Source organism: Macaca fascicularis, chromosome 6 (genome assembly GCF_037993035.2).
Source record: "Macaca fascicularis isolate 582-1 chromosome 6, T2T-MFA8v1.1".
Classification (NCBI taxonomy): domain Eukaryota; kingdom Metazoa; phylum Chordata; class Mammalia; order Primates; family Cercopithecidae; genus Macaca; species Macaca fascicularis.
Window position 1 is genome coordinate 32,926,956 of NC_088380.1, and position 21,355 is coordinate 32,948,310.

The 21,355-nt window shown below is 49.0% G+C and overlaps 1 protein-coding gene, 1 long non-coding RNA gene and 1 other non-coding gene across 12 annotated transcripts in view; 1 reads left to right on the plus strand and 2 right to left on the minus strand.

Annotated features, from left to right (window-relative positions):
• The window catches only part of MTMR12 (myotubularin related protein 12), an 88,409-nt gene extending 83,921 nt beyond the window's left edge, over window positions 1–4,488 (minus strand). For all 10 annotated transcript variants that reach the window (XM_073993266.1, XM_073993263.1, XM_073993259.1 and 7 more), the window contains exon 1: window positions 4,297–4,488. Coding sequence is in view for 4 of the 10 variants with exons in the window: in XM_005556652.4 (XP_005556709.2) it covers window positions 4,297–4,377 (81 nt within the window). In the remaining 6 variants the exon portion in view is untranslated. The remainder of the gene's footprint in view (window positions 1–4,296) is intronic.
• On the plus strand, window positions 1,263–1,369 carry LOC123574345 (U6 spliceosomal RNA). The gene has a single exon (XR_006699213.1). It is a non-coding gene; the product is annotated as a U6 spliceosomal RNA (small nuclear RNA).
• Window positions 4,489–11,761: 7,273 nt separating the features above from the next.
• Window positions 11,762–16,762, minus strand: LOC135971254 (uncharacterized). The gene is made up of 3 exons (XR_012413606.1): window positions 16,642–16,762; window positions 14,934–15,030; window positions 11,762–11,877 (listed from the first exon to the last, which is right to left on the minus strand). It is a non-coding gene; the product is annotated as an uncharacterized lncRNA (long non-coding RNA).
• Window positions 16,763–21,355: the final 4,593 nt, after the last annotated feature.

Consider the following 21,355-nt stretch of genomic DNA (forward strand, 5'->3'; position numbering starts at 1 on the left):
GAAAAGTGTCCTGAGGAACTCCTCCCACTGGGTAAGCCAAGAGAAAGTTACCAGACCCAGGGCTCTCAGAAGCACATAAGCCATGCCTTGATGCTGCTCACCTGCATTTCCCATAATATGATTACCTGGCAAAATCTATATACTTAAAAATACATTGCCTTCTCACCCCTTCCTACCCTTATCTTTTTTTTTTTTTTTTTTTTTTTTTTTTTGAGATGGAGTCTCACTCTGTCTCCAGGCTGAAATGCACTGGTGCAATCTTGGCTCACTGCAACCTCTGCCTCCCGGGTTCAAGCGATTCTCCTGCCTCAGCCTCCTGAGTAGCTGGGACTAACTACAGGAACGCACCACCACGCCCAGCTAATTTTTGTATTTTTAGTAGAGATGGGGTTTCACCATGTTGGCCAGGATAGTCTCGATCTCCTGGCCTCGTGATCCACCCACCTGGGCCTCCCAAAGTGCTGGGATTACAGGCGTGAGCCACGACGCCCGGCCTTACCCTTAACCCTTATCTTTTAAAAAACCATCCACAATTTAGGGCACAGCCTTATCCTCCGTTACAAAACATGTTTAGAGTCAGACTACAACAAAGAGACATAGGGTCTGCACAGCATTATTTTAATGCAAGAAAACAAAACTGCCAACTATAAGGATCTGAAAAATGTGACCACTTCAGGCTTATTTTGGAGCTGAACCACTCCCCTTCCCTAATTATCCCTCAAAGGAAATGTATGATGCACTGTGGGCAAAGAGGGAAACATGTTTAATTACAACATGTGCACTTGGTGGATGAAGAATTTGAACATTCTTGAACTCTGGCCACATTTCAGAAGACTTTCCACTTGTAATTTAATTTCACTGAAAAGTTTAAGGATCAGTTGCATTTCAACCAGGGCTCTATCAAAAAAAGACACAAAGAATACCCGACAACCATAGGCAACCAAAGCAAAAATGAACAAATGGGATCACATCAAGTTAAAAAGCTTCTGCACAGCAAAGGAAACTATCAACAAAATGAAGAGATAACCCACTGAATGGCAGAAAATATTTACAAACTGTCTATCTGACAGGGGATTAATAACAAGAATATGTAAGAAGCTCAAACAACTCAATAGGAAAAAATCTAATAATCCACTTAAAAATGGACAAAAGATCTGAATACACATTTCTCAAAAGAAGATATACAAATGGCCAAAAAAGGTATATGAAAAAGTGCTTAACATCATTGATCACCAGAGAAACGCAAATCAAAATTACAGTGAGTGCTCACTTCGGCATCACATATACTAAAATTGGAAGGACACAGAGAAGATTAGCATGGCCCCTGTGCAATGATGACATGCAAATTCATGAAGCGCTTCATATTTTTAACAAATCTTTAAATGCTAAAAAAAAAAAAATTATGAGATATCATTTTATCCCAGTTAAAATGGCTTATATCCAAAAGATAAGCAATAACGAACGCTGGTAAGGATGTGGAGAGAAGGGAACCCTCATACACTGTTGGTAGGAACGTAAATCAATACAACCACTGTGGAGAACAGTACGGAGGTTCCTCAAAAACTAAAAATACAGCTAGCATATGATCCGGCAAGCCCACTGCTAGGTATAACACCCAAAAGAAAGGAAATCAGGGCCAGGCGTGGTGGCTTACGCCTACAATCCCAGCACTTTGGGAGGCTGAGGCAGAAGGATTGCTTGAGCCCAGGAGTTTGAGAGCAGCCTGGGCAAGACAGCAAGACATCACCTCTACTAAAAATTTTAAAATTAGCCAGGTGCTCTGGCATGCACCTGTAGTCCCAGCTACCCGGGAAAATCGCTTGAGTATAGGAGGTGGAGGCTACAGTGAGCTGTGACCATGCCACTGTACTTCAACCTAAGCAACAAAGCAAGATCCCATCTCTAAAAAAGGAAGGAAGAAACAAAGAAAGGAAATCAGTATATGGAAGAGAAATCTGCACTCCCATGTTTATTACAACACTATTCACCATAGCCAAGATTTGGAAGTAACCAAAGTGTCCATCATCAACAAATGAATAGATGAAGAAAATGTGGTACATATACACAAGGGAGTACTATTCAGCCATAAAAAAGAATAAGATCTTGTCATTTGCAACAATGAATAGAAATGAAGGTCATTATGTTAAATGAACTACCTCAGGCAGAGAAAGACAAACTTTGCATGTCCTCACTTATTTGTGGGAGCTAAAAATTAAAACAATTGAACTCATGGAGATAGCAGAACAATGGTTACCAAATGCTAGGAAGGGGAAAGTGGGGATGTTTAATGGGTACAAAAAAAACAGAATAAGATCTAGTAAGTGACAGCACAACAGGGTGACTACAGTCAACAATAATTTATTTTATATTTTATAATAACTTAAAGAGTATAATTGGATAGTGTGTAACACAAAGGAAGGATAAATGCTTGCAGTGATGGATACTCCATTCATGCATTATATGCCTGTATCCAAAGATTTCTTTTCTTTTTTTTTTTTGAGATGGAGTCTTACTCTGTCGCCCAAGCTGTAGTGCAGTGGTGTGATCTCAGCTCACTGCAGCCTCCACCTCCTGCGTTCAAGCGATTCTCCTGCCTCAGCCTCCCAAGTAACTGGGATTACAGGTGTGTACCACCACGTCTGGCTAATTTCGGGGTTTCACCATGTTGGCCAGGCTGGTCTCGAACTTCTGACCTCAGGTGATCCACACACCTCAGCTACCCAAAGTGCTAGGATTACAGGTGTCAGCCACCACGCCCAGCCCAAATATTTCATGTATTCCATTAAATATACACACCTACTATACCCACAAAAATTTTTTTTAATTTTAAATGTTTTAAAAAGACACAGAGAGAAACTGACCATATTATTTACACGTGATACTACAAGGGAAGCCTGCTGAAACTGTAAGATGACCCTGACTCCACGTCAAGTGCTAACAGAGGAAATGGTTTGTATTTTACAACTAGGACTAAAAATAAGAGCAATTTTAAGAGCACTCTCCCCTGGAGAAAACACACATATCTTGAATTTAAAGATACATATGCAAATGCCTCAGGCCCCAGGTGGTCTTACAGAAGCAGTCCCTGATCAGCTCTCTCATCCACAGCCCACGTGCTTCTGCATTACAGAGGTGGGAGGACATCTGCAACAAATTTGGCGGTGATTCTGCACTTCTGCTGGAGAGAAGAGCAGAAAAAAACCTTCACAGATCCAAAATGAGAAGGCATCTCATTAGGCATTTGGATTAAGAACTATTACTCAAGATGCCCTGAGCAAGGCCTACAAGTTCTGATCTCTCTAACCTCCTCTCCTAGGACTGTCCCCCTTGTCCATGGGCCTCTGCCATGCTGGCTTCCTTGACGCTCCGCCAACCCTTCAGACACACTCCCACCTCACAACCTTCCCGGGGGCTGTTCTCTCTACCTGGATGACTCTTCTCTCAGACCCCTCACATCTTCAAGTCTCGGCTCAAATGCCACCTTTGCGCGGAGGAAAAAGATTTCTTTCCTTTACCACGATATTTATCGCCTCCTACTACACAGTATAATTTACTTAAATATCTATAATTCACCCTGTTTCTCCTCTCCCCCTCAAATAAGTTCCAGGAGAGCAGAGATCTCTGTCTTGTTCACTGATGTCTACCACAAGCACTTAGTGCCTGACACATAGTAGGAGCTCAAGTAGTATTATCTGAATGAATGAACAAACTTCTTGACCTGAAGATTCAGAACAGTAAGAAGTGGGTAGAAAGGATGATGGTGAGGGGATGAGGAGAAAGAAGCGACAGCGGAGAATTCCTAAGGGACCCCCGTTTCTCCCCGCAGAGCTGACGGGAGGCGGACGTAGGTGCAAGGCATCCCGCCAGCGGCACCCGAGGCACTCAGAGGTCGGCAGCGGAGGCCGGCGGGCTCCCGGGCTCACTGAGAAAGTCCAGAGGCAGGACCGACCCACGCGGGCTCCGAGCAGGCCCCGTTAGGGGCTCCGACCCCCGGCCCTGGGCCAGAATCCCCAGGGGCGTTCTGGGCCGCAATCTCTTCTCGACTCGGGCCCCTCCACCAGCCTCCAGCGGCCGGGCCCTGCGCTCGGGCACCTGCCTGCCTGCGCCAGGGTCCCCACTCTGGCCCGCGTGGAGGCCCCAGCGCGCCCCTGCGGCCTCAGCCCGCCTGGCTGCCCCATCGCCCGGCACAAGGGCAGGAAACGCTCCGCGGCACTCCCCGCGGCAGGGAAGGGGCTCCCGGCGCCCCTCTCCCGGGCCGCCCCTGCCCCACGCCCCGCCTGCGCGGCGCCCCCTCACCTCAGGGCGTACGTACGACACGAAGGAGGGCTTGGGGGCCTTGGTGCCGCCGCCACCGCCGACTACTCCTTTCCCCAGCATACCGCCGCCCTGGGAAGCAGCGCCGCGCGGACGCAGAGGTGGCGGCTCGGGCTCCAGCTGGGGCAGCAGCGGCGGCCACCAGCACTAGCGGCTGGGGCTCCGCCCATCCCCAGGGCCGCGACCGCCGCGGTGCCGCCCGCATCCGGCTCCGCCGCTGACACCGCTCGCCCCGCCCAGGCCCGTGGGCCCCGCCCACCCCGCGCTCTGGCCCACAGAGCAAGGAGACCGCTACTGGAGGCCACGCCCACCCTCCCGCAGGAGGGTCTGACCCGCCGAGATTCACCACCTTCCTGCGGCAAAGCCCGCCCTCATGCTTTCTCTGACTGGCCAGAGGCGTTGCCGGCCGAACCCCCGCGCCCAACCCCTTCTTGAGTGAGTTTGGAGAGATGTTTCCTCTAACCAATCCAGAGAGGTTTCTCTCCGGACTTTCCGACGATTGGATGGCGAGGATATAACCGTCGTCCAATGATCGTGCAGTCACCAAGTTGTCGTTAGCAGTGGGTCACGGCAGTCGTTTTCTTCCTTTTGCTTGTGTCTTTGGAATAAAACGTCAAAAAATGGGATGTGTGGAATCTTGCTATAGGAGTTCCCAACTTACATCGATGACGTTCAAGGTTTTTTATTTTATTATTATTTACTTTTGAGACGGAGTTTTGCTCTTGTCGCCTAGGCTGGAGTGCAATGGCGCGATCTCGGCTCATTGCAACCTCCGCCTCCCAGGTTCAAGTGATTCTCTTGCCTCATCCTCCCGGGTAGCTGGGATTACAGGCTCCCGCCACTACATCCAGCTAATTTTTTTCTTTCTTTGGTCGTTCTGTCGCCCAGGTTGGAGTGCAATGACGTAGTATAGGCTCGCTGCAACCTCCGCCTCCCGGGTTCAAGCGATTCTCCTGCCTCAGCCTCCCGAGTAGCTGGGATTATAGGCGCCTATACTCACACCCGGCTAATTTTTGTATTTTTAGTAGAGACGGGGTTTCACCATGTTTGCCAGGCTGGTCTCAAACCCCTAACCTCGTGATCCGCCCGCCTCGGCCTCCCAAAGTGTTAATACTAGAGGCGTGAGCCACCGCGCCTGGCCGCTAATTTTTGTATTTTTAATAGAGACGGGCGTTTCACCATGTTGGCCAGGCTGCTCTCAAACTCCTGACTTCAGATGATCCACCCGCTTCGGCCTCCCGAAGGGCTGAAATTACAGGCGTGAGCCACCGCGCCCGACCTCAAGGTTTATTATTTTAAATGTAAACAAAAATGAGACAAATGGTGACTCACGCTTCTAATCCCAGCACTTTGGGAGGCCGAGGCGGGTGGATTTCTTGATCTTAAAAAACCCTCATTTTTTAGTCAAGATTGTAAAGAAAATTCATTTCAATTCTACATTTGGTGCCAAGCATTGTTAGTTGCAGATAAATAAGATAGAATCCAGCTCTTAAGAAATTCAATCTAGTGGAAAAAACCTGATAAAAATTTGCAGTTAATTTTTTAGGTGTCAGGCACTGTGCTAAGTACTCTCATTGGTGACCTTGATTTTTACCCTCTTAATCTCCACATGCTCCCCCTTCCCAAACACACTTCAAATAAATATAAAATCTTAGTGAAAACAAATGTGCCTTCTTTTGCAAACATAGTTTCAACACAAGTCCTGCAGCTCCCTTTCCAGCTAGATTGCCACCTGTAAGCCTATTTGGTATAGCTGTGCTGCAGCCGCCACTGAGTTTCCTTATCCCTGTTTCCAGGTGACAAAACAGAGATGCAAGTAATTTGCCCAGGTCTCACAACTAGTCACTGAGAGACCTGGGATTTCAACCCAGGTTTGTCTCATTCGAAATCCCAAATTCTTAACATTATACTTACACAAATTAGAAAGGAGCACAATGAAAGTGTGGTCAATTCTATTTGGGAAGACCAAGTTGAAGCCATCCTTACAAAGTTGAGAATTCTGCACAGAAATAGAATTGTAAGTAAGCGTTAGTCAGGCTGCGGTTTGGCCTGCTTCTTCGTATTAATAACTCGACTTCAGGTAACACTAGGTACTGATCATTTGCATGCCTATTGTTTCAATAGGTAGGATTTCTGGCTCTGGAATCATAAGAGTTTTGTTTAAGAATTGCTTAGGCAGATCCTAAGTTCCAGCAGAACAGCCAACATCAACCACTTTAAAGACCGCCCCCACCCCAACACACACACACACACACACACACGAACCGAAGCAGTGTGAGAATACAATTTCTTCATCTCTCTGTCTCATGACTTCGCCCTGCACTTTTCTTTTTTTTTTTTTTTTTGTTGAGACGGAGTCTCGCTCTGTCGCCCGGGCTGGAGTGCAGTGGCCGGATCTCAGCTCACTGCAAGCTCCGCCTCCCGGGTTTACGCCATTCTCCTGCCTCAGCCTCCCGTGTAGCTGGGACTACAGGCGCCCGCCACCTCGCCTGGCTAATTTTTTGTATTTTTAGTAGAGACGGGGTTTCACCGTGTTAGCCAGGATGGTCTCGATCTCCTGACCTCGTGATCCGCCCGTCTCGGCCTCCCAAAGTGCTAGGATTACAGGCTTGAGCCACCGCGCCCGGCCTAGCCCTGCACTTTTCAACCAATCAATGATCTCCACACTTTGGTGCACTTCAAAACCCTTAAATACCCTAGCCCCAGGCAGGGTGCAGTAGCTCACACCTGTCATCTCAGCACTTTCAAAGGCCAAAGTAGGAGGCTCACTTGCGTTCAGGAGTTCAAGACCACAAGACAACATAGTGAGGCCCTGTCTCTACGAAACATTAAAAAATTAGTCGGGCATGGTGGTGCAAGCCTGTAGTCCAAGGTACTCAGGAGGTTGAGGTGGAAAGATTGCTTAAGCCCAGGAGTTAGAGGTTACAGTGAGCTGATATGTCACTGCACTCCAGCCTAGGTGACAAAGCAATATCCTGTCTCAAAACAAACAAACAAACAAACAAACAAAACATAGCCCCAAACTCCTTGACTCCTTAGAGAGATGAATTTGAGGTTTCCTCCTGTCTCCTCATCCAGCAACCCTACAATTAAACCTCTTTCACTGCTGTAACCTGGTGTCTTGGTGTATTGACTTGTCCAGTGCATTGGGCAACAAACCTATTATGGTTACAAAGTAAGGCTTCATAAAAAAAAATATTCCTCATGGGAGTGTTAAAGAATACATTTCATTGTCAAGACTAATATCACTATATTTTGCAGCAGTCTTCACTTTTCTAAGTAGAATGGCAGGGCAGATTTTTAGACACTGAGCAAATGTTTCCTTTCTCACTTTTCAAAGTATTTTGAATTTCCATGACTTTTCACCATAGTTGTTAGTAAATGTGACTGTGTCCAAGGCTGGCTTCTTTGGACATGAAACTAGTGCAGTCACACTGAATCTCACACTTAAGAAGGCTCAGAGGCCGAGTGCAGTGGGATCACACCTGCAATCCCAGCATTTTCAGAATTCAAGGCAGGCAGATCACTTGAGTCCAGGAGTTTGAAGCCAGACTGGGCACCATAGGGAGACTCGGTCTCTACAAAAAGTACAAAGAATTAGCCTGGCATGGTGGTATGCACCTGTAGTCCCAGTCTCAGCTACTTGGGTGGCTGAGGTGGGAGGATCACTTGAGCTCTGGAGGCAGCAGTGAGCCATGATTGCGCCACTCACTCCAGCCTGGGTGACAGAGCAAGACCCTGTCTCAAAAAAAAAAGGAAGGGGGGGGGGCTTGGAGTTTAATCCTTTATAGTTTTGGCTTGAGCTTCTTTTTTTTTTTTTTTTTCCTGGGGGGTGGGGGACAGAGTCTCACTCTGTTGCCCAGGCTAGAGTGCAGTGGCGTGGTCTCAGCTCACTGCAACCTCTGCCGCCCGGGTTCAAGTGATTCTCCTGCCTGAGCTTCCTGAGTAGCTGGGATTACAGGCGCCTGCCACCATGCCCAGCTAATTTTTGTATTTTTAGTAGAGACAGGGTTGCACCATCTCAGCCAGGCTGGTCTTGAACCCCTGACCTCATGATCCACTCACCTTGGCCTCCCAAAGCGCTGAGATTTCAGGCGTGAGCCACCGTGACTGGCCGGCCTTGAGCTTCTTAGTAATTTTATCTTTGAGTGTGTGTTTTAAGTGAAGATTAATGATTGATGAGCAATGGAGCACACACAACGGGTCTTGGCGCCTCAGCTCATGCACAGCCCCACCTCCCCGCCCCTCCTCCCTCCTCTTGGGTGCCTGCTACCCCATTGCACTGTGGCTCTCCCTAGCCAACTCCACAACTGCTGCCCACTTCTACCCAGGGCAGCAACCAGGTCTTATTGCCCAGGAGTGTGGGCGGGTGGAGTCTCCTGTCCCGCCGTCGCCATCCATCCTCCCAGTGGGTGCCTGGGTACTGTCTCGCAGAGGATCAGGGTGAGGCATAGCTCCCCGACCCTCTCTGGTGTCTCCGGGTTAAGGTGGCTGCTATTCCTGCCCTAGGTTGGCGGTGCCTCAGTGACTGGCAGGGCCTTCCGCCCACCCCCATCCAGGTACCAAATATGGCCTGGGTAGCAGAAGCAACCATCCCTTAGGGGTCACCCATCCAGTACGAGAAGGAGAGTTGACTTCCCCACCCCCTGGCCAGAGCCCCACATTCTCATTTTGTGCTTGGCCCTGAAAATGATGCAGCCAGCGCAGCCTGTTCCCTGTCTTATCTCTATGTCCTTGGGTAAAGTACTTCCTCTCTCTGTGCCTCTATTTCCTCACCTTAAAATGAGGGTGACAACAACAATAATAACTACTTCACGGTGGTTAGGGGACTGTATTAGTCAGGTTCTCTAGAGGGACAGAACTAATGCAATATATATAAATATATACATATATATAAAGAGCAGTTTATTAAGTATTAACTCACGATCGCAAGGTCCCACAATAGGCCATCTGCAAGCTGAGGAGCAAGGAGAGCCAGTCCAAGCTCCAAAACTGAAGAACCTGGAATCCGATGTTCGAGGACAGGAAGCATCCAGCACGGGAGAAGGATGTACGCTGGGAAGCTAGGCCAGTCTCTCTTTTCACATTTTCCCGCCTGCTTATATTCTAGCTGCGCTGGCAGCTAAATAGATTTCGCCCATCCAGATTAAGGGTGGGTCTGCCGTTCCCAGTCCACTGACTCAAATGTTATCTCCTTTGGCAACACCCTCACAAACACACCCAGGATCAATACTTTGTATCCTTCAGTCCAATCAAGTTGACACTCAGTATTAACCACCACAGGGACTGTTTGGAAGATTAAACAAGTTGAGTCAGGTGATGTCTGGTATACAGCAAGAACTAAATAGGTGATGGCTATCCTCTGTACAATCTCACCAAGTAGAACGTAACTTACTCAGTTTCAGGGATTATAGAAGGAAAAGCAAAGTGACTCCTCCCTGCTAATTAACTATGGGACTTTGTTAAAGAAAGATGTTTGTTTGTCTTTGTTTTTAACTTCTGGCCCAAACATTGGACTAGATTTCTAATTTCATGGTTTTGTTTGCTTTTGTTTTTTTGTTGTTTTTTGAGACGGAGTCTCACTCTGTCGCCCAGGCTGGAGTTCAGTGGCACAATCTCGGCTCACTGCAAGCTCTGCCTCTTGGGTTCATGCCATTCTCCTGCCCCAGCCTCTCGAGTAGCTGGGACTACAGGCGCCTGCCACCACACCCAGCTAATTTTTTGTATTTTTAGTTGAGACGGGGTTTCACCGTGTTAGCCAGGATGGTCTCAATCTCCTGACCTCGTGATCCACCTGCCTCGGCCTCCCAAAGTGCTGGGATTACAGGTGTGAGCCACCACGCCCGGCCTGTTTTTGTTTTTGAGACAAGGTCTTACTCTACTGCCCCAGCTGGAGTGCAGTGGTGCAATCACGGCTCACTGAAGCATCAGCCTCCTGGGCTCAGGTAAAGATCCTTCTGTCTCAGTCTCTCAAGTAGCTGGGACTATAATGCCACCACGCCCAGCTAATTTTTTTTTTTTTTTTGTAGAAATGAGGTCTTACTATGTTGCCCAGGCTGGTCTCAAACTCCTTGACTCAAGTGATCCTCTTGCCTCTGCCTTCCAAAGTGCTGGGATTACAGGTGTAAGCCACCATGCCCAGTCCTAGAGTTCAAATTTCTTTTTTTTTTTTTTTTTTTTTTGAGACGGAGTCTCGCTCTGTCGCCCAGGCTGGAATGCAGTGGCCGGATCTCAGCTCACTGCAAGCTCCGCCTCCCGGGTTTACGCCATTCTCCTGCCTCAGCCTCCCGAGTAGCTGGGACTACAGGCGCCGCCACCTCGCCCGGCTGGTTTTTTGTATTTTTTAGTAGAGATGGGGTTTCACTGTGGTCTCGATCTCCTGACCTTGTGATCCGCCCGCCTCGGCCTCCCAAAGTGCTGGGATTACAGGCTTGAGCCACCGCGCCCGGCCTAGAGTTCAAATTTCTAATTCACCACACCAAATTTACCATCTTTCAGATCATCCTGTGGTATATAATTATCCTGACTTTCAGCATCCATTTGTGGTCAGGTTAGTTTGCAACGCCATGATTCTGATAATTTGACACTATTATGGGATCCTTGGACGTGTCGCTTTTCTGGCCAGAAGCCTCTGTGGCTGGTGGCACCTTTGCCTGAGTTCGGTTCAGGCCCCCTGGGCCCACTCATCCTGGCGGACTATTCGAGGCTCGCACTACTAGCCTGGATCCCATGCCTTCAAAAAGACTGGAGCAGAGTGGCCAGGGGTGTGTGAGTGAGTGAACACGGGATTCAGCCACTGTGCACAGTCAGGCATGCTGGCTGCTGCAGTGGGGCAGGCAGCTCCAGGTGCCAGCTCACTGTGAGGCTGCAGCTGAACCAGGTACACCGCAAACAGCTTCCATAGCTAGCACCAGGGAATGCGGTGGTGCCCAGAAGCTTGGAGGCTCCAGGAACCACTGGGCCCCAAAGCAGGAGTCACAGCACAGCCCTGGCTTGGGTAGCTCCCAGGTCTAGGCTCCCTAAAGGGCCACAGCTCTTCTCTCCTTCTCTCTTCTCTCCTCCCTGTGGCCCACAATATGGTAAGGGGCATGTTTCAGCCCTGTTTGTGTTATAGCTATTTTAGCACCACCATTTGGCAGTGTCACACGCATCCGTGTGAAAGTCCACCAAACAGGCTTTGTGTGAGCAACAAGGCTATTTATTTCACCTGGGTGCCAGCGGGCTGAGTCTGAAAAAGGAGTCAGCAAAGGGTGGTGGGATTATCATTAGTTCTAGGTTTGGGATTGGCGTACATACATTCTTAACTGGGGGTAGGGGGGAGGAATATTACAAAGTATCTTCTTAAGGGTGGGGGAGAATATTACAAAGTACCTTCTTAAGGGCGGGGGAGGCATCAGTTAGGGTGGGGCAGGAACAAATCACAATGGTGGAATGTCATCAGTTAAGACTATTTTCACTTCTTTTGTGGATCTTCAGTTGCTTCAGGCCATCTGGATGTGTACATGCAGGTCACAGGGGATATGATGGCTTAGCTTAGGCTCAGAGGCCTGACATTCCTGTCTTCTTATATTAAGAAAAACAAAAAAAATAGTGGTGAAGTGTTAGGGCGGTGAAAATTTTGGGGGGTGGTATGGAGAGATAATGGGTGATGTTTCTCAGGGCTGCTTCAAGTGGGATTGGGGCGCTGTGCGAACCTACGGTGGGAGAGATTAAACTGAAAAAAGATTTTGGGGTAAGGGTAATATTGTGGGGATTGTTAGAAGGAGTATTTGTCGTATAGAATTATTGGTGATGGCCTGGATGCAGTTTTGTATGAATTGAGAAACTAAATGGTAGACACAAGGTCCGAATAAAAGAAGGAGAAAAACAGGTATTAAAGTACTAAGAATTGGGAGTACCCAGGACATCCAGTTAAAGAGTGTCCAAGGGGGTTCAGCATAATTATTTGCTTGGCTGGTGAGTTTTTGGGCTCTATCCTTGAGTTTTTTTATGTTGTCATATACCAGGCCAGATTGATTTAGAGAAAAACAACACTCTTCATTTAAAAATATAGTCCCCTTTTTTTTTTTTTAGCAGTGAGTGAGTCAGGTCCTTGGCAATTTTTGGAGAAAGAGAAATGCAAAGCCAGCAATAAGGATTAGAAATGGCTGGGAGAGAGTGAGTGAGATCGATAGTGTGGTGGAGATAGCTGGGGAGAGGTAGAGGGTGGCATAAGAACGGGAACGAGAATAAGAGTGAGTATTAAAGCAAAGAATAGGGCTTCATCAGAGTGAAAGTATTGGAGTGTGTCCTGTTAGCAAAGATCATCTATTCACTCTAAGAGGGAGTCAAGAGTGGCGGACTGGGGATAGATTTTCACGATGGAAAGGAAATGAGAGGTTTTAAGAGGTGGGCGGGCCGGGCGCGGTGGCTCAAGCCTGTAATCCCAGCACTTTGGGAGGCCGAGACGGGCGGATCACGAGGTCAGGAGATCGAGACCATCCTGGTTAACATGGTGAAACCCCGTCTCTACTAAAAAATACAAAAAATTAGCCGGGCGCGGTGGTGGGCGCCTGTAGTCCCAGCTACTCGGGAGGCTGAGGCAGGAGAATGGCGTGAACCCGGGAGGCGGAGCTTGCAGTGAGCTGAGATCCGGCCACTGCACTCCAGCCCGGGCGACACAGCGAGACTCTGTCTCAAAAAAAAAAACAAAAACAAAAAAAAAGAGGTGGGCTAACGGCTTGTAACTTACATGGAAAAGGTTATGAAATGACAACAGAATAGAATAGGCCTGTGAGGCTGGACGGAGATATTTTTTGTTTGGTCTAAGAACCATCTGCCTTGAGTGGAGAGGGATTGATATGTGGAAACTTCAGTGGGAGAGTAAATAGGAGCAACCAATGAGAAGGAGAAAAACTGGCCATGAGAGACAGAAGTTGGAACACTAGCTGCATCTTTAGCTACCTTATCAGCATAAGCATTGCCCTGAGCGATGGGATCTGATGCCTTTTGATGGCCCTTGCAGTGAATGACTCCAGCTTCCTTTGGACATAAAGCAGCTTTAACAAGAGTTTTTATTAAGGAGGCATTAATGATGGAGGACTCTTGTGTAGTGGGGAAATTTCTTTCTGCCCATATAACAGCATGGTGGTGCAGGATATGGAAGGCATATTTAGAGTCAGTATAAATATTGACGCATAGTCCCTTTGCAAGAGTGAGGGCCCGAATTAAGGCAATTAGTTCAGCTTGTTGAGAGGTAGTGAAGAGGGGCAGAGTGGTAGCCTCAATGATAGATGTGGAAGATACTATAGCATAGCCTGCCTTTGCTGGTGAGTGGTGATTAGACCTGGTGCAACTGCCATCAATAAACCAAGTGTGACCAGGGTGAGGAACAGGAAAGAAGGTAATATGGGGAAATGGAGTGAATGCCAGGTGGATCAGAAAGATACAGTCATGGGGGTCAGGTGTAGTATCGGGAAAAATGTGGGAGGCCGGATTGAAGTCCAGGCCAGGAACAGTGGTAATTGTGGGAGACTCAACAAAGAGTGAGTATAGCTGAAGGAGCCAGAGAGCAGAAAGTATATGCATCAGGTGTGAGGAAGAAAATAGATTTTGGAAGTTATGAGAACTGTAGAGAGTGAGTTGAGCATAGTTTGTGATTTTGAAGGCCTCTAAAAGTATTAAAGCAGCGGCAGCTGCCACACACAGACATGAGGACTAGACTAAAAGAGTAAGGTCAAGTTATTTGGACAGAAAGGCTACAGGGCACGGTCCTGGCTCTTGTGTAAGAATTCTGACCACACAGCCCTGCACTTTGGCTGTATGTAATGAAAAAGGTTGGGATGAGTTAGGGAGAGCTAGTGTGGGAGAGCTTTTAGGACTGTTTTTTAAGGAATGGAAAGGGGAGTGGGGAAAGTATTTAGGATTTATGGGGTTAGCTAGGTTTATCTAGAACAGAATGGGTTGTAGAGGGAGGTATTGAGGATAGGAGAGTATATGGGTTTGGCCCACGGGGTGGATAGGCAAGACAATTTTGCTGATAAGGCACAGATCCTGAACTAACCTGTAAGACTTGTCTTGCTTTTGGACAGGTAAAATGGGGGAATTGTAAGGAGAGTTTATAGGTTTTAAAAGGCCATGCTGTAACAGGCGAGTGATAACAGGCTTTAATCCTTTTAAAGCATGCTGTGGGATGGGATATTGGTGTTGAGCAGGGTAAGGGTGATTAGGTTTTAATGGGATGGTAAGGGGTATATGATTGGTTGCCAGGGAGGGAGTAGAGGTGTCCTATACTTGTGGATTAAGGTGGGAAGATACAAGGGGAGGATGTGAAGGAGGCTTTGAACTGGGGAAAAGGGTGGCAATAAGGTGTGACTGTAGCCTAGGAATAGTCAGGGAAGTGGATAATTTAGTTAAAATGTCTCGACCTAATAAGGGAGCTGGGCAGGTGGGGATAACTAAAAAGGAGTGCATAAAAGAATGTTGTCCAAGTTGGCATCAGGGTTGGGGAGTTTTAAGAGTTTTAGAAGCCTGGCCATCAATACCCACAATAGTTATGGAGGCAAGGGAAATATGCCCTTGAAAAGAAGGTAATGTGGAGTGGGTAGTCTCCGTATTGATTAAGAAGGGGACGGACTTACCCTCCACTGTAAGAGTTACCCAAAGCATCTGTGATGGTCCTGTAGGCTTCTGAGGCGATCGGGCAGTGTCAGTCTTCAGCCGCTAAGCCGAGAAGATCTGGGAAGGAGTCAGTCAGAGAGCCTTGAGCCAGAGCTCCAGGGGCTCTGGGAGTGGCTGCCAAGCAAGTTGAACAGTCCGATTTCCAGTGGGGTCTCACACAGATGGGACACAGCTTAGGAGGAATCCCAGGCTGCAGGCATTCCTTGGCCCAGTGGCCAGATTTCTGGCACTTGAAGCAAAATCCTGGGGCAGACAGTCCTGGAGGAACACCTGGCTGCTGTGGTTCAGGTGTTTTGAAGTTCTTGTGTGCTGGAGATGTGGCTGGGGTTTCCTGCACAGTGGAGGCAAGTAATTGCAACTCAGAGATACGTTGCCTCTACTCTATTATTGTACACCTTGAAGGTGAGGTTAATTAAGTCCTGTTGTGGGGTTTGAGGGCCGGAATCTAATTTTTGGAGCTTTTTCTAACGTTGGGAGGGGATTGGTTAATAAAGTGCATATTGAGAATAAGAGGGCCTTCTGGCCCCTCTGGGTCTAGGGCGGTAAAATGTCTAAGGGTTGTTGCTAAATGGGCCATGGACTAGGCTGGGTTTTTATATTTGATGAAAAAGAGCCTAAACGCTAACTGATTTGGGCGAGGTCCGATGAAGAAAAAGGAACATTAACCTTGACTATGCCTTTAGCTCCAGCCACCTCTTTAAGAGGAAATTGTTGGACAGGTTGGGGAGGGCTAGTCACGGAATGAAACTGTAAACCAGACCGGGTGTGGGGAGGGGAGGTGATAGAAGGATTATAGGGCGGGGGAGCAGAGGCTGAGAAAGAATTGGGACCTGGCTTGGCCTGGTGAGGAGCAGCCTGGGGAGAAGGGGAGAGATCAGATGAGTCTGTAGAAAAGAAGGATTCAAAGGACTCAGAGCTTGGAGTGGAGACTGAAGGAACAGACAGGAGAGAAAGAAGAAAGATTTGGGATGAGTCGCATTGGGAGCAGAGACTAGGGAGGGACCAATGTGTAAAAGAATGCCTGAATATCAGGCACCTCAGAACTTTTGCCCATTTTTCGTCAAAAATTATCTAGATCTTGTAGGATAGACAAATCGAAAGTGCTATTCTCTGGCCACTTGGAGCTACTGTCAAGTTTGTATTGGGGCCAAGTGGTATTGTAGAAGAAAATAAGGCGTTTAAGTTTTAGGTCAGGTGTGAGCTGAAGAGGTTTTAAGTTCTTGAGAACAGAGGCTAAGGGAGAAGAAGGGGGAATGGAGGGCGGAAGATTGCCCATAGTGAAGGAGGTACGTTTAAAGAGAAAGGTAGAGACATAGAGAAAGGGGTGGGTGAGCAGCCAAAGCAGGCGTCCCCACAGTTGACTTGCTACCAAGGGAATGTGGGTGAACGACCAAGGCAGGCGTTCCCGGGGTGATCAGACACCAAAGAAATGTGGGTGAATAATCAGGCAGGCGTCCCTGCAGTGATCAAACACCAAGGGAAGCCTGTCTTCCTGAGCCTGTGACCGGCACCAGAGTTTTGGGTCCACGGATAAAATGTGTCTCCTTTGTTTCTACTAGAGAGGAAAAAGAACTGGAATCGGAAGGACAGGGAGATTGAATGGTAGTGAGAGAGGGAGATTGAAGGGTAGCAAGAAAGGCTGGAGAAGAGAGTGAAAAGACCACTTACCTGATTTGAAATTGGTGAGATGTTCCTTGGGCTGGTTGGTCTGAGGACCCGAGGTCGTAGGTGGAGCTCCTCACGGAGTGATGGTGAGGACAGGGGACCAGTCCTCCCGAAGGAGTCCTCCTGTCTCGGGTCTTCGGCACCAAATGTCATAAGCGTCCGTGAGAAGAGACCACCAACAGACTTTGTGTGAGCAACAAGGCTGTTTATTTCATCTGGGTGCAGGCGGGCTGAGTCTGAAAAAGGAGTCAGCAAAGGGTGGTGGGATTATCATTAGTTCTTATAGGTTTGGGATAGGCGTACAAAGTACATTCTTAAGGGCGGGGGAGAATATTACAAAGTACCTTCTTAAGGGCGGGGAGACTTTATCGTATCAGTTAGGGTGGGGCTGGAACAAATCACAACGGTGGAATGTCATCAGTTAAGGCTATTTTCATTTCTTTTGTGGGTCTTCAGTTACTTCAGGCCATCTGGATGTATACGTGCAGGTCACAGGGGATATGATGGTTTAACTTGGGCTCAGAGGCCTGACAGGCAGGTCCCAGGTTCTTGTCCTGCGTCCAGGAAGAATGAGGTACACAGAGACGTGGAGGGTGAGCAAGGCAAAGAGAAGCTTTATTGAGCAATAAAATAGCTCAGAGTAGATCCTTAGTGGGCAGCTCCTCTCCCATAGCCAGGGTGTCCCGATGAGTGTTTAGCTCTCAGCAGACAGGGCAGCTCCTCTTTGCTGTGCAGGTCATCTGATGAATGTCTAGCTCTCAGCAGAGAGAAAAGCTTCTCCTGCAGCTGGTCGTCCTGTGATTTCCCATCATTTCTCCATCCTCTGCTGCAGTCTGGCTGAGTCCGGGGGTTTTTATGGGCCTCAGAGGAGAGGAAGTGCATGATGACTGGTCTGTAGTAGGCCATGGGCGGGCCCAGGAAAAAGCACCACAAGTTCCCCCTCTGGTCCAGGGGCCTGGTGGCCCGGTCCCCAGACTTCAGGCCCTCCCTGGTTTGAAAGTGGGGCTTCACCAGGGACCAGCCCCCTTCTGCCCATCAACCTGCCTGCCTCCTGCTGCTGTTCATGGTGCCCAGGCTGTTCATGCCAAGGGGTGCCTGCAGGCCAGTCCCGGGCTCTCCTCAGCACCCTCTTGGCCTCTCTCCCATGCTTGTCAGTACCCAAAGTCTGGAGGGGGCCGAGGAGGCAGGAGGCTGGTGTGTCAGTGCTGCTTCAAGAATGTACACACCTGGCTGGGCTGTGACAGCGCCCACGCTCAGCCTCAACTCCACGCCATGATCAGAGGGTGTGCCAACAACAAGGAGAGGCCAGGAAGCAGGAGCAGACACCCCCAAACCTGCAGGGGAAAGGCGGGTCTTCCTGGGCCGCCAAAAGTGCAGAGATGCCTGGGTCCACAGCTGCAACCTGGGTGGCTGCAGCCACTCCTGGGAGGGTGGGGCTCCTGCCTGCTTCTGGCTCCTGCCAGCTCCCTAGAGTGCAGCACCACCCTAGGCCCAGCTCTGCCTTAGGGCCCCTCTCTGCCTGCCCCTCTATACCTGACCATGCTGCTCCCTGGCCAGTGGGCATTGGGCTTTGGCATGGTGGGGGTGCTCCTAGGGGCAGACTCTGGGAACTGTCTGCCTCCTCCCTACACCCTCCCCGTGGTGGTGGCAAGTGAGAGTGGCAACACGGGGCCAGGGGCCAGAGCAGGGGAGGCTCCGGGCCTGGGAGTGGGTTCTGCCTGGCTGTATGAGGGTGGGGGAGCACAGTCGGCTGCCTCAGAGACACAGGGGTCCTGCTGCCACCACTGCTACTCTCACAGTCACTCCTGCTGCCACTGCCTGTACTGCCCCCAGTCCCAGCTGGTGTGATGGCAGCGGCTACTCCAGATGGCCCGCTGCTGCCATGAACACTACTACTGGATCCATACAATTCCAGAAAACTATAGCTAACAAGTGAGGAAAGTTTTTAAAGACTGAAAGACCAGCTGCTTTGCTATGGTCTGAATGTGTCCTTCCCAAAATTGATATGCTGGAATTTAATTGCCAATATGATAGCATTAAGAGGTGGTTCTGGCCGGGTGCGGTGGCTCACACCTGCAATCCCAGCACTTTGGGAGGTCGAGGCAGGCGGATCACCTGAGGTCAGGAGTTTGAGACCAGCCTGGCCAACCCAAAAATACAAAAATTAGCTGGGCATGGTGGCAGGTGTCTGTAATCCCAGCTACTCGGGAGGCTGAGGCAGGATAATTACTTAAACCCGGGAGGCGGAAGTTGCAGTGAGCTGAGATCGTGCCACTGCACTCCAGCCTGGGCGACAAGAGTGAAACTCTGTCTCAATTAAACAAACAAACAAACAAAAGAGGTGGGCCTTTAGGAGGTGATTAAATCATGATAGCAGAGCCCTCAGGGATGGGATTCGTGCCATTATAGAAGAGGACCCAGAGGGTTGCCTTGCCTTCAGTCATGTGAGGACACAGCAAGAAGGCACCAAGCTTGAAGTGTTACCAAAATGCCAGGGGTTTGCTCTAGGTTCTGTTGCTTGGAGCACAGAAAGTCAATCACTGAGACAATGAGTATTGCCAGGTAAGAAGACTTCTTCAGGTGCTGCAGCCAAGGAGAGGGAGATCAGTCTCAAATCTATGTCCCTGACCAACTAAAATTAGGGGCTTACATAGTGGGGAAAAAATGTGACCACGTGTGGGAAAATAGGAATTAGGGAGGGGTAAGAAAAAGAAGTTGGTCAAGAGGAAGCAAATGGTCAGTTAGGCAATCATGATAGGTGAAGAGTTTGGCATCTCATTGTCCAGATGTGGTGATCTGGTAAGTTTCAGTTCCTTGTTACTGTCTGGGAGGAGTGATGGCTGGTTTCCTGAGAAAGGAACTCAGATATGACAAATGTAACTTTCTCAAGTTTTAAGACTGGGAGGATGTGGCCATGCCGTGGCTCAGGCCTATAATCCCAGCACTTTGGGAGGCCAAGGCAGGCAGATCCAAGGCAGGAGTTTAAGACCAGTCCAAACAACATGGTACAACCCCTTGTCTAGAAAAATACAAAAAATAGCCAGGCATGGTGGCACATACCTATAGTCCTGGCTACTCTGGAGGCTGAGGTGGGAGGATCACTTGAGCCTGGGAGATCAAGGCTGCAGTGAGCCATGATCGTGCCACTGCACTTCAGCACTTCAGCCTTCAGCCTGGGCAACAGAGAGATCCCGTGTCTCAAAAAAAAAAAAAAAAAAAAAAAAAAAAAAGACTGAGAAGAGCAATTTCTATGTTTATTCAAAGAAACCATAAACATCAGTTTTATAGGACATTTGGGCCAGTTTCAGAAGCAGAGCATCCCTTACCAGACACCAAATCTGCTGGCGCCTTGATCATGGAGTTTCAGCTTCCAGAACAACGTGAAATAAATTTTCTTTTCTTTTGTTTTTTGAGACGGAGTCTCTCTCTGTCCCAGGCTGGAGGGCTGTGGCGCCATCTCGGCTCACTGCAACCTCCGCCTCCAGGGTTCAAGCTATTCTCCTGCCTCAGCCTTCCGAGTAGCTGGGACTACAGGTGCCCACCACCACACCCAGCTAATTTTTGTATTTTTAGTAGAGAGGGGGTTTCACCATGTTGGCCGGGATGGTCTCAAACTCCTGACCTCAAGTAATCCACCCACCTAGGCCTCCCAAAGTGCTGGTATGACAGGCGTGAGCCACAGCGCCCAGCCAATAAATTTCCAATATTTATAAATTCCCGGTCAAAGGCATTTTGGTAGAGCAGTAGGAATGGACTAAGGCATACTTGTGAGGGCTCTACCCTGGGCCTGTGCCCATGGACGTAGGTGAGGACAGGCATTTCTGTTTTTGTGCCCAAATGTTGCATTTCCCAAGATCACCCTGGCCCGCCATGCCCACGTCCTGTGCCTGTAAAAGCCCCAAGACCCTAGTGAACTTGCACATAAGTGGATGGACATTGGCCGGGCTTGGCAGCTCACACCCGTAATCCTAGCACTTTGGGAAGCCGAGGCAGGCGGATCACAAGGTCAGGAGATCCGACCGGTCTGGCCAATATGGTGAAACCCCAGCTCTACTAAAAATACAAAAAAATTAGCCAGGCGTGGTGGCGGGCGCCCATAGTCCCAGCTACTCGGGAGGCTGAGGCAGAATGGTGTGAACGCGGGAGGCGGAGGTTTCAGTGAGCCAAGATCGGGCCACTGCCCTCCAGCCTGAGCCACAGAGTGAGACTCTTGTCTAAAAAAAAAAAAAAAAAAAAAAAAAAGTGGCTGGACATTGAGAGGAACACACCAGTGGAAGAAAACACAAGCGGCTGGACGCTGAGAGGAACGCATGGGCGTAAGAGCACACCGACAGACGCCAGCAAGCCAGCAAGCCAGCAAGCCAGCAACCCGCATGATGCGGGGTTTGACAGGGGCGGTCAGAGGACAGCCCAGGCCACTGAGTGGCCAGACTCCACGGAAAACCACCTTCCCACTCCATCCCCTTCTGGCTCCCCCGTCTTCTGAGAGCTATTTCCACTCAATAAAACCTTGCACTCATTCTCAAAGCCTACCTGTGATCTGATTCTTCTGGTACACCAAGGCAAGAAACCCTGGGATACAGAAAGCCGTCTGTCCTTTCGAAAAGGCAGGGGGTCTAACTGAGCTGACTGCACAAGCCACTTATGGACGGCTAAACTAAAGGAGCACCCTGTAACACATGCCCACCAGGGCTTCAGGAGCTGTAAGCATTCACCC